The 12,732-nt window shown below is 32.9% G+C and overlaps 1 protein-coding gene across 4 annotated transcripts in view; it reads right to left on the reverse strand.

The window, feature by feature from the left end:
• Positions 1–12,732, reverse strand: part of LOC114344042 (calcium/calmodulin-dependent protein kinase type II alpha chain) — a 712,828-nt gene that overhangs the window by 26,440 nt on the left and 673,656 nt on the right. For all 4 annotated transcript variants that reach the window (XM_050655404.1, XM_050655405.1, XM_050655403.1 and 1 more), the window contains 3 exons: positions 11,542–11,617; positions 7,982–8,076; positions 6,952–7,066 (listed from right to left, as the gene is read on the reverse strand). In XM_050655404.1, coding sequence (XP_050511361.1) covers positions 6,952–7,066; positions 7,982–8,076; positions 11,542–11,617 — 286 coding nt within the window. The remainder of the gene's footprint in view (positions 1–6,951; positions 7,067–7,981; positions 8,077–11,541; positions 11,618–12,732) is intronic.

Below are 12,732 nucleotides of genomic sequence, written 5' to 3' on the forward strand. Positions count from 1 at the left end.
TTTGCTATTTTTCTTTCCACGCTTATACTTAAATTTTTGGAAAGATATACAACTCTGACGTACAACCAACGAACTATCAAACAACAGTCTATTATTTAATACATACAATGAACAATAAGTTTCGTTTTTTGAAAATGCGATTCTTTCGGAATTTATGACACCCACACACGTCACGTGGTTAATCGCAAAATAGATTATGTTACTCCTTCTAAAGCCACCTGATATAAAGAAATATAAACTCATCCGTTAATCAACTGAATTAAAAAAAGAGTCACGGTACTGTTTCTTGTGTGATGAGATATAGTGATGTTGAAAAAGTAACTATTCGTTACAAAGTACTCGTTACTTACGAATACCGAAAGTAACGATTACTATACAGAGAGGCCAATCGTTACTTTGATTACTCTGATTACTTCGTTACTTCGTACCAATCGTATCAGAGCGAGTACCTATTTGAGTATTGTATCTACAATCGGTTGATATCGGAATAGGACCGATATTCAGGACACGAGTGTTCGGTATCAGTACAGTTAACTAAAATTTTATCTATGAAGGGCGAAGGCTATGAAGAGTTTTACAGGATTACAGGGCTCTGAGAAGTAGCTGAAACAGAGGGAGGTAAATCATTTAACAAAGCATGCACCCAGAAACAGATGTCTATACGATAAAATACGATTTGTCGAGGTAGATAATTCACAGATGTTTGTTCCTTTGAAAATAAAAATGCAACACATTTTAATAATAAATACATACTGTTCTTATCAGGCCTAGAAAAAAAAAATACCTAGGTTAGATTGACCGGAAAAAATGTAGAAATGATAATATTTCAAGACTGTGATCATCAACTTTAATTTTACATGTAGGTATGGCATTGTTTTCATTCGACCAGGGCATTTAACACTAAAAACACAGGAATAAATATATTTTTAAATATAGCAGGTACCTAGAGACTTGCAACTTTTTGCATTGTATTTAGGATTAGGATGACATCTGGAAAAAAGTCTACAATAGAAAAATGGGTGGAAATGCATTATTACATTTTAAAATGTATAAAACGCATCGAAAAATGCATAAACATGTTAAAATCAGTATATTAAGGGCCAGATTTTTTTATTTCGTGGTATTTGGGGTCACTGAACACGAATATGCAATCAGAACCGACCTCCAAAGCACCTGGGTGTCCAGGGTTACTGCTAAGGTACGTCATCTAGAGTTTCGAGGGATTGTTTTTGGTACTTAAGTGATGCAAACAGATTACTCGAGATAACTGATATTGTGGAGCAGCAATGACAGAACAATTAACAACATTAATTAACAAAATCATAAAACACAATAAAATACCGGAAGAATGGAGAGAAAAAGCGAACTAATTCTACTATTCAAAAAGGAGATAAAAGCAGCCAGAAAACTACAGAGGTATCAACTTGTTAAAAACTACCCTAAAACTTACAACTAAATTTTTACAAGACCTAATGAATCAGAGGATAAGTTTAGCAGATGAACAACAGGGTTTTCGTACTGGAAGATCGTGTAACGATGCCAATATTCGTCATAAAGCAAATTACTTAGAAGTCACTAGAGTATAATAGACCAGCATTTCTATGTCTGATTGACTTGAAGAAAGCATTTGACAGAGTGGAGTTAAGACTCACAGATGTAATCCATCTTCTGTATAATAGATAATTTCCCTTAGGTATCATAAAAACTATTGAAAAAATCTACCATAACAACAAAATGGAAGTCAGAATAGATGGACAACTTACAGAATCTATAGATATAGGCAGCGGAATAAGACAGGGAGACTCATTGAGTCCTATGCTTTTCAATTTAATCATGGATGAATGTTTATGTACTTTTGGATGCATTTTATACTGCATTTATGCATTTCCACCCATTTTTATATTGAAAACTTTTCCTGTTTCACTATTTCCCTAAAAATCATTTATTTTTTCCTAAATGCCTTGGTTTATGTGTATTTTATTGTTATGATCCAAAAATCTAAAATAATATCTGCTCGGGCCAAAGAATTAGCAGAATTAATAAAAAAAAATCATTTTTAATTATTAATTATTTTGGACAAAATTATGTCGGGCACCCCTTGTTTTTAATAATTTTTAATATAATAGATTACAAATTTAATTTCTATCCATTAAATAGATCGGCGAAGGTCGTTGTTATATCGGATCTTATACGAAATACTGAGAAATGCAATTCTCGATATGATTACCGGTACTCAAATACAAAAGTAATCATAGTAATCAAAATATCCTACTAATACAAAATACCTACTGAGAAATGAGATTCTCCATATGATTATCCGGTAATCAAATACAAAAGTAATCAAAGTAACGAATACTGTAAACGATTACTTTATACAAAAGTAACGATTTGTAACGATTACTCGAAAGTAACTATAATCAACATCACTAATGAGGTAGTTAGGAGATGAGTTAGTTAGTAGTTTGTTAGTAGAGCTAACAAAGAGCTCGAAGAACTTTACTTAGACGCCAACATCATAAAAGAAACAAAGTCCAGAAGCCTCCAGTTGGGAGGAAGTCCCAACTGGAAGAAGACCACGTGGACGCCCTCAACTCCGGTGGCGAGAGATAATATAGTAGGAGACCTGAAAGCTATGGGCGTGGATAATTGTATAGAGGTTGCTCAAGACAGAGAAGAGTGGAGGTATGTTTTTGAGTCGGCTAAAACCCACGAATGGTTGTAACGCCACGGAGTAAGTAAGTAATCTACACTTTTTAACTGAATATGTTGAGAGAAGGGGAGAGCTGTTTGTCTCAAGTTGGTTCTACGCGTGTATAATAAAATATGTCTAGTGGCTGTAATTCCAGTGTACTCGACAAAGTGATTCTAAAAAAGGACACACCCACCACCTAAATATTTCGTGTTGGTATCATGTGACGTCACCGGTGCAACCGTAAGTGCAACGGTAAGTATATTAGACGGAGTATAGTTCGATGCTATTTACTTCGGTACATGGTATAGTTAATTTAATTGAGTATCATATGAAACATTTCTTATTTTTAGTGTTCTATCAATAGGCCTCTTAATAGTTCTTTAATTCTCAATATCACGTAGGCCGGTCCTGACATCTCTATATTCTTTTTGTTCCAGGGCCGGTCTAGAAATTGAAGAACATGGAGTCGTACTATATTTACGTTGAATTGTTCGGGCTTTAGACTGAGTCGTGATATAAATGTCGGGACGTAAAGTTATAATTTAGATGTAAAAGGGCGCGTTGTAAGTTATTGTATAAAATATATTGTAGAGATAAAATATGTGTTTTAGTATAAGTGTTTTCAATTAAAATAAAGTTAATAAAGAAAGTGTTAAAAATATAAATAAAGTAAAGAACTTATAACACTAGTTATATCAAAGACGGCACTGCGAAATTTCTTATATATACTCCGACTATCTATGAAGATAGGGTTATGTAGTGCAGACAGGGCTCGTTATAAATGAGGAAGGTTACTGTTTCAACCTGCTCATTTATAATAGGGTAGCACGATCTTGTATCCCTATCCTGACAATCTATTTCAAAACATATCACGAATGTAAGGAAATGTAGGTATGTGAATACAAGACTCGTAAATAATAGGATGGTTTGTACGTAAGGTATGTAGGTAAAATTTGATATTCGAATTATATTCATGTTAACAGTAGATACTTAATAATTTATTTATTGATTGGGTCATTTCTGCTTGTATGATATTCCTTTTTGATAGAAATTCCCTTCATTTTAGAAAACTTCAATCATTTCTATTTGGGACAACAAATAATAGGTTTTATATTAGTAATTACAGACAAACGAAAATAGTATATGTCAGTAGAAATAAAAAACTGACAGAAATGAGAATAAAATACGATAATTAATCAATTTTTAAGACTTTTAAACATTTGAATCTATGAGTGAACAGAACAAATGGCAGAATATAATCTTGTCCGGAAAACTGGCAAACACGGAAGTAGAGATGAAAAGAATGAAAATAGATATCTTGGGGATGAGTGAAGTAAGATGGCCTAGTTCAGGAAAATAAAACACAAAAGATGATATATCATATAGACGGATTTCAGGAGGAACTGACCCAATCAATCACATCAATATGGAACGGCTGTATTAGTATCGGACAAAGTTGAGCAGTCAGTTACAGACTTCATCTCCCTAAATGCTAGATTTGCAATGTTGAAATAATTACGAATAACCTATAAATATTATTCAGGTCTATGCTCCAACAAATGATAAGTTAGAGCAAGAAATCGAAAATTTTTTAATAACATAGATGAAATATGCGACTGACAAAAAGAGGCGAGATAACAATGATCATGGGTGACATTAACGCCAAATTTGGTCGCGGTGCTGAAGGAAACAACATAAAAGCATATGGTCTCGGTATCAGAAACAATAGAAGCGATAGACTCAATTCTGCGTAGAGAACAACCTTTTAATAGCCAACACCTTCTTCAAACAACATACTATAGAAGGCTATAATATACTTGGGAAATCTCCAGAAAGAGAAAATGAATTATTAGGAACCAAATTGACTTCATTTTGAGATTTCCAGCGACCACAATCGAGTTATAATGGATTTTAGACTAAAAAGAAAAGATTGAAAAGAGAAAAAGTGACAACAAAAATAAACATCTTACTTAATTTTATTTTTGTTTAAGAGCTAGTAAAAATGATTCAAAGAACCACCCCCACATCTCTTCCGATTCTGAGCAATGCGATCTTAGTTCTGTTTGTGTTCAAGAGTGGATCAATTTGTGAATTTGCGAAGAGTGGACGTGGACCATGGTACAAAGACGCCAGGTACGATATTGCGCATGCGACTATCAGCTGATCGCGTTCTGTCGACGTCACAATGAGAGTAGCCGCTGTTGGAATACATACGTTTATATGGAAGTTTTATCGATTTTTTAGCTTTTGGGGAGATTTTTGTGAGATTTAAGTTTATTAGTAGGCTTGTTAGTGTGAAAGACTTATTAGTTACCCCTTAATGTATTGTCTCCAAAATTAGTTTATTTAAAAAACAACTGAAGGGTATCTTAAAATAAGTTTGTTGGTTGATGTTTGATAGTTTAAAATTAATTGTTTATAAAGTACAGCTTTCTTAAAACTTTTGTAAATGGATGCCGTTAATAAATAAATAATGTACAAATTACTTTTGAAATTTGATTCGGTCGACAAATTATTGAATTTTACAGAAATGATTGAAATTTAAAGATGGGTAACTATAATTTATATATAATACTGATGATTTGATATACTGTATAAATTATATCCAATTTTCTTAATTACAATTTACGCTATATATGTCGGTATATACCTACTCAATATTTTTCCTATGCTAAATAGTTCAAATTTCAAAATTGCTGTCGTAAGTATTTTATATTGAAGACCAAAGTAATAATTATTTATTCATCAAATTTTGCCCTATCGCAAAACAAAATTCTGACATAAATACGTATCAGTTATCAATAGTTCCGACTGGACGTTATTAGATAAAAAATAAATATCATCTTACAGTGACTCAACCCCGGCTGGACATTGGGCAATAAAAAGGTACCTATTTAGATACTGCCACATGTGTATACTTACTGCCATTTTAGTCCAGAGAAAGAAGATTTTTGTCGGGACACTTGAGCAGCCAGGTTGCAAATCGGTTTTTTGGGTACTATATACCTAATACATTATAAATACAAAAATGCCCGTCACAGTTCAGACGGGAAATTTAGTTATTAACAAATAAGGGTCAAAAATGGCAGTTTTTTCGTTTAAATCGCTACAGGTAAAAATAGAGTAATTAAATATCTTCCACTTACACGTGGGTTGACCAAGTCTCCGAAGGGGGCCTAAACGCCTAAAGAAACCTCCAGAAGAATTGGTGGTAAAAATGCATCAACTGGATACTATATTTAATAATTTTAATGGGTCTGGACTTCAGTTAAAGTCGGGGAAAAATTATTTGCAAAGACTTGATTTGTCTAAAAAGAATGAATGTGATTACAAAACCAAACTCCTGTTTTTTCGGTCGCGCATGTATTTTAGGATTAAGAGATTAAACTTAACACTTAAGGAAAATATGAGAAATAAGAGAAAATTAAAGAAAATTGTAACTTAGTCTTGTGTTTTATTTGTTTTTTGATTTTGTTTCACACCATTAATAATCAATTATTTTCATCTGTTTACGTGCAACTAAATGAAGGCTCGATTCATAAGCGCCCATAAAAATGGGTAGGGGGGCGTGGCCCCCATGGCTTTTCGGGTGCTTTAAACTATATATTGTCATCCAAAGTGTACAAAATGTAATGTGCAACATCTTCAAGTCTAGCCCCCCTACAAATTTTTATGTGTACGCCCATGGTTCGATCCCCTCCTTAACACTGGCCCCAAATAAGACAAGCCAATCAAAAACAAGCTCGTAAAATTTATTTAAAAAGCGAAGAATACAAAAAAAAATTTTGAATATACATCACAAATTTATTTTAGAAATTTATTTTTGTTCATTGTATTGTTAATTAATTTTTTAAATCAAAATAATAAATCACCTACATTTCAATAAATCCTAAATAGTTAAACAGAAATTATATTAATCTATTAGAATGACTCTTTATGACCAATTTAAGACTAATTGTGCTCCAAGCGCTGTTTTAAATGGGGAATATTTAAAATCACTCTCATTGTGACGTCATGCGCGAACTCATCCGAATTTCGGATATTCCGGCTATCGTACCTGGCGTCTTTGTACCATGGACGTGGACCGATACTATAGATTTAAAAACATTCACCAATATGATGTCTCATTCTATATGTCGTTAATAACCTCAGAGGTTGATGCGACTTTTTTTGTAATATAAAAAAAATATGTCTCTTTCAATCCGTTTATCTTAAATTCTTTCTAAAATATATATCTTTCTAAAAAAATATTTACTTACTTGTCCATGTATTGTGTTAACCTAACGTAGGCAATACATGCAGCATCTTCACCCAGTAAATGTACATGTGGGTTGAGAATAGTCGTATTTACAGCTTTACAGTTCTTTCCGAGCACTATAAATAGAAACAAAAATAAGTTTGTATAGGTACATATACGATATACCAAACATAAAATATCATGAGCTACAGCCGCTAAATTTTTAGATTAGTTATCTTAATTCAATATCATTTCATTGTTTTTTATAACAAATTAGATTTTAAAAAGACTAAGTTTTCAATCTAATGGCATATAAAACAACATAATGCTATTCTACATCCCACCAGAATGAAAACAATGGGAACCTTCTCTGGTTACACCTCTGAGGCTTCTACAATTTGCAAGCCATACGTATGCTGAGACTAAGGAAGATGAGGGAATTCTACAATTTACAATTCACGTCCCATCTGCTCAGCGCGGTAAAGTTCCAACGAGAATGGGTCCCTTCGTACTCCAATCAGAGTAAATGTAAATAAAAACTGAAGAACCATTTTCAATTTCGTTGCAAAACGAAAATATCAGTCCAATCAGAGAGTGCAGCAAGCACCTCTACCGGTTTCGAAACTTATTAGTCTCTCATCAGGAGGCCCATATGCTGCTCTCCCTGATCCAACCAAACCAAACCCCAGCGTGCAGTCCCATATTGCAACGAACGAAATGGCATAGATGCCCTAGCGGCAACTGCTAGCAAAAAGACTAAGTTTTCAATCTAATGGCATATAAAACAACATAATGCTATTCTACATCCAACCAGAATGAAAACAATGGGAACCTTCTCTAGTTACACCTCCGAGGCTTCTACAATTTGCAAGCCATACGGATGCTGAGACTAAGGAAGATGAGGGAAAATTCTACAATTTACAATTCACGTCCCATCTGCTCAGCGTGGTAAAGTTCCAACGAGAATGGTTCCGTTCGTACTCCAATCTGAAAATGGTTCTTCATTTTTAAGTTAGGTTTTGTTTAATTATTATGATATATACTTAACTTACCATTATCAAAGTAAAATTTGTGGAAATCCATTCCTTCTACTAGATTTCCCATAGCTTCTGGCTCAAAAGCTGTTAGGTGGGGATCACATATTTTCCTAAAAAATAATAAATATATATATATATATATATATATATATATATATATATATATATATATATATATATGTGTGTACATTTGACCTTTAAAATGATAAATTTAGAAGTTGCTGACAAGGTAGCTGAAATGGAAATGTAGTTTTAAAGAAGGTTCAAGAGCAAAGACTGCAATGGTTTCGTCAAGTCAGATGTAGAAAGAGGGGCACTGGAAAACCGAGGGGAAGATGGAGGGACTGTGTGGCAGAGGACTTACAAGAGAAAGGTTTGAATGAAGAAGACAGGATGGACAGAGATGAGTGGCGAATAAGAGTAAGGAACAGCGACCCATGAAAAGGAAAAAGTTGAAGAATAATAAGAAGAAGATCAATAAAACATTAATTAAAATACAACAAAGTACTCAAAGAATGGAAAATGAGCGTACCAATGCTGATGTTTAAAAAACGTGACAAAAAAGAACCAGAAAACTATTCAGGAATAAATCTATTAAACACCACGCTGAATCTAACGACAAAAATTTTAACACGGATATCACAGAATATGCAATAGAACACAATTGACCGGCGTTCCTTTGCTAGATTTAGATATCATTAAAAGAATCGAAGATATATATTTGGACAACACAATGCTGGCTAGAATAGATGGACAACTGACAGAGGATATAGACGTATAGCGATACGCTTTAATTACTATTTTTGCTAATTTTAATTTTAATATTAATATTTTTTCTCAAAACGAAATAATATGGGCCATATAAAGTCACCGTTAATACACAAACCAGATGCTAAGAAAGACATAGTTTTACGAAACGAAATGCATCCCCTAACCATATGTTTTTGGAGTGTTCAGTTTAATAAACAACTGAAGTCCCCATAAGTTAATTACCATATCAGACCATTATGTCAACAACTCACTTTGGGACATGCATTCGTTTTTACAACTGCAGAAGTGTTTCTCTTTTTATACGCCAGATCTAAATAATTTATTGCCCATCTGGTCAGAGGGTAAAAACACTAACAGATTAGCGTCTGTGGCTTTCAACACAGTCTCTTCACAGCATGTGAACCACGCGAACACACCCGACTCTCGCTAACAATCGATCCTTTTCCTGTAGTCAAACGAGGTGACAAGACTTTTGTCGTCCGTATAAATGGAAAAGAAACAACAATTTCCATAGACAGATTGAAGCCAGCATATGAGCTTCACGAAAGTACCCATCACGAACCAGAAAAAATGACAGTATCCAACAAAACAAACAGTAGACCTAAGAGAAAGGCAAGATTTACTGGAAGTTATCAAGAAAGTGTAAATTAACAGTGAATTCAGTGATTTTTCTTTCTCCTCGTATAAACATTGCGTTGTTTTATTTCTTGTTATTTTTAATTTTTCATCATATGTATATATTATGTATTATCTATCGTCTTAGTCTCTCGGAGGGGGGTATATAGCGATACGCTTTAATTACTATTTTTGCTAATTTTAATATTTTTTCTCAAAACGAAATAATATGGGTCATATAAAGTCACCGTTAATATATAAACCAGATGCTAAGAAAGACATGGTTTTACGAAACGAAATGCATCCCCTAACCATATGTTTTTGGAGTGTTCAGTTTAATAAACTGAAGTCCCCATAAATTAATTACCATATCAGACCATTATGTCAACAACTCACTTTGGGACATGCATTCGTTTTTAAAACTGCAGAAGTGTTTCTGTTTTTATACGCCAGATCTAAATAATTTATTGCCCATCTGGTCAGAGGGTAGAAACACTAACAGATTAGCGTCTGTGGCTTTCAACACAGTCTCTTCACAGCATGTGAACCACGCGAACACACCCGACTCTCGCTAACAATCGATCCTTTTCCTGTAGTCAAACGAGGTGACAAGACTTTTGTCATCCGTGTAAATGGAAAAGAAACAACAATTTCCATAGACAGATTGAAGCCAGCGTATGAGCTTCACGAAAGTAACCATCACGAACCAGAAAAAATGACAGTATCCAACAAAACAAACAGCAGACCTAAGAGAAAGGCAAGATTTACTGGAAGTTATCAAGAAAATGTAAATTAACAGTGAATTCAGTGATTTTTCTTTCTCCTCGTATAAACATTGCGTTGTTTTATTTCTTGTTATTTTTAATTTTTCATCATATGTACATATTATGTATTATCTATCGTCTTAGTCTCTCGGAGGGGGGTATATAGCGATACGCTTTAATTACTATTTTTGCTAATTTTAATTTTAATATTTTTTCTCAAAACGAAATAATATGGGTCATATAAAGTCATCGTTAATATATAAACCAAATGCTAAGAAAGGCATGGTTTTACGAAACGAAATGCATCCCCTAACCATATGTTTTTGGAGTGTTCAGTTTATTAAACTGAAGTCCCCATAAATTACTTATCATATCAGACCATTATGTCAACAACTCACTTTGGGACATGCATTCGTTTTTAAAACTGCAGAAGTGTTTCTGTTTTTATACGCCAGATCTAAATAATTTATTGCCCATCTGGTCAGAGGGTAGAAACACAAACAGATTAGCGTCTGTGGCTTTCTTAACAGTCTCTTCACAGCATGTGAACCACGCGACTCTCGCTAACAATCGATCCTTTTCCGAGACCTTAGCAAAACACCTTTTTGTTACCAAAATAAATAAATATTTTACTGTTCGTCGTTAACTTATTTTTATTATTTTTAATTAATTCCGTCAACTCACACCTACCGGAATAGACGCAAGCAAAGGTATTTTTTTTTAAATTAATTTGATGGCTTTGGTAGGGACCAATTAGCCAGACAATAAGCAAAGGTTTATGGCAGTGAAACTCTTTAAGCCCTTTACTCTTTAACCTTATAATGGATGAAACAATTAATCAAAGATCCTATACTAGGCAGACGATGCCATATTAGCAGTAAGAAATAAAGACGACTTACAAAAATTGGCCCAAAAATTCAACATAATGGCAAAGAAGCTAAACATAGTCATTTCAGCCCAGAAAACAAAATCAATAATCATCAGTCTCTTACGACAATCTTTTACTACAATATTCCCCTAAAAATCCACAAAAATAGTTTAAAATAAACTGCTATTGTATATACGACGAGATAAAATTGAACTAATGTAGACAGTTTTATAGTTCATGCATTCATGAGTTTATAAAAAATGCAAATTATCTACTGTATATTGTTTTAATTTTTAGATACTCAAATTATATTGAGCAGGCCCGGATCCACAATAGGGCTATTCATCGGTTTTATTTTTTTCCTATCCTTGACGTATGACGTATACCTAATACACCTACGTCATACGTCATTGGTATATCCCAAATAGGTATCAATGACGTATGACGTAGATACATTATACTTCATACGTCAAGGGTACGAAAAAAAGAAAAGCGATAAATATCCCTATGGGTTGTAGATTTATAAGAGAAGAAAAATCGTTATTAAAAATACTTACGTATATGCTTCGAAGTCCCCAGTATTAATAGCCTCTATCAGCTGCTCCGTCATCTTAATAATCTCTTGTCGTCGAGCTGTGAAAAAATCTTCATTAGTATTTAACTAATAGAAATGGCAAGCAACACCAGTGACCACCAAACAACCAGACGAACTAAATGGAGTACCAATTACCACTGGTTTATAACATCGAACAACAGACTGTTTATAGTTCATAACAATTTTAGCATCAACAACAACGCAATAAATCTGCTTTTGGTTAGACAATTCGGACTTGATCAGCAGGTTTATTGAGCCAGGAGTGTTGTAAAACCTGCTTGTAGTAAATTGTTATTTACTATAGTTCAAAAACATGCACGGAGCAGTTACTAGATAGTAACAGAGTAATTTTGTAAACGAAAGCTATACGTATGATGCGAACTTTCAAAGATGTTAAAGAATGCGAATTTAAAAAAAGGCCATATAGTCAACAGTAATAAGGTTTTGGAAAAGGTGCACGATATCTACATACAAAATGAAAGTTGTATAATAACATTTTTGTTCATAAATATTATGCGATGTTTATTTGTAATTGTTGCAGTGAAGCTTTTATCATGACGTTGTATTAACTTTTTTTTTATAGTAAAACGAAAAATCGTTACGACCGAAAACGACACGAAAAATAGATGGAAGAGTCAATTTACTCAACAAGGAGAGTCCGTTATACAAATAATGTAAACATTTCATTTAATTATAAAACAAAACTATATTTTTCCACTATCCCTTGTAACGTCAGTTAAATTGTTTTAAATCTATACTCAAATCTTATTTTTAACCATGTTATTTATTTTATATAATAATTAAATTTACTATCAAATGATTTTTATTTGTATTTTATTAATAATTTAATATTTAGTCTGACTTTGGCGGGTATGTAAGAAGTAAACAATGTATGCTTTGTTAACACGTTAGCAGGTGTTGTAAGGAGAATTTATTGAATTATGTTAATATAATAATGGATTTATTACAATAAAAATAAATAATCAAATTTCTTTGTTCAATTTTAAAAATATTATTTTAATATAACGTACTTATATAATTTGTTTAAAATATAAATAAATAAGTAATAAAATGTTAAAAATATTAAAATTTTGAAAAATACAGAAAACATTTTTTTATTGATTTTTTAATGCTACTACACAAGCTCAATACG

Source organism: Diabrotica virgifera, chromosome 7 (assembly GCF_917563875.1).
Source record: "Diabrotica virgifera virgifera chromosome 7, PGI_DIABVI_V3a".
NCBI lineage: Eukaryota > Metazoa > Arthropoda > Insecta > Coleoptera > Chrysomelidae > Diabrotica > Diabrotica virgifera.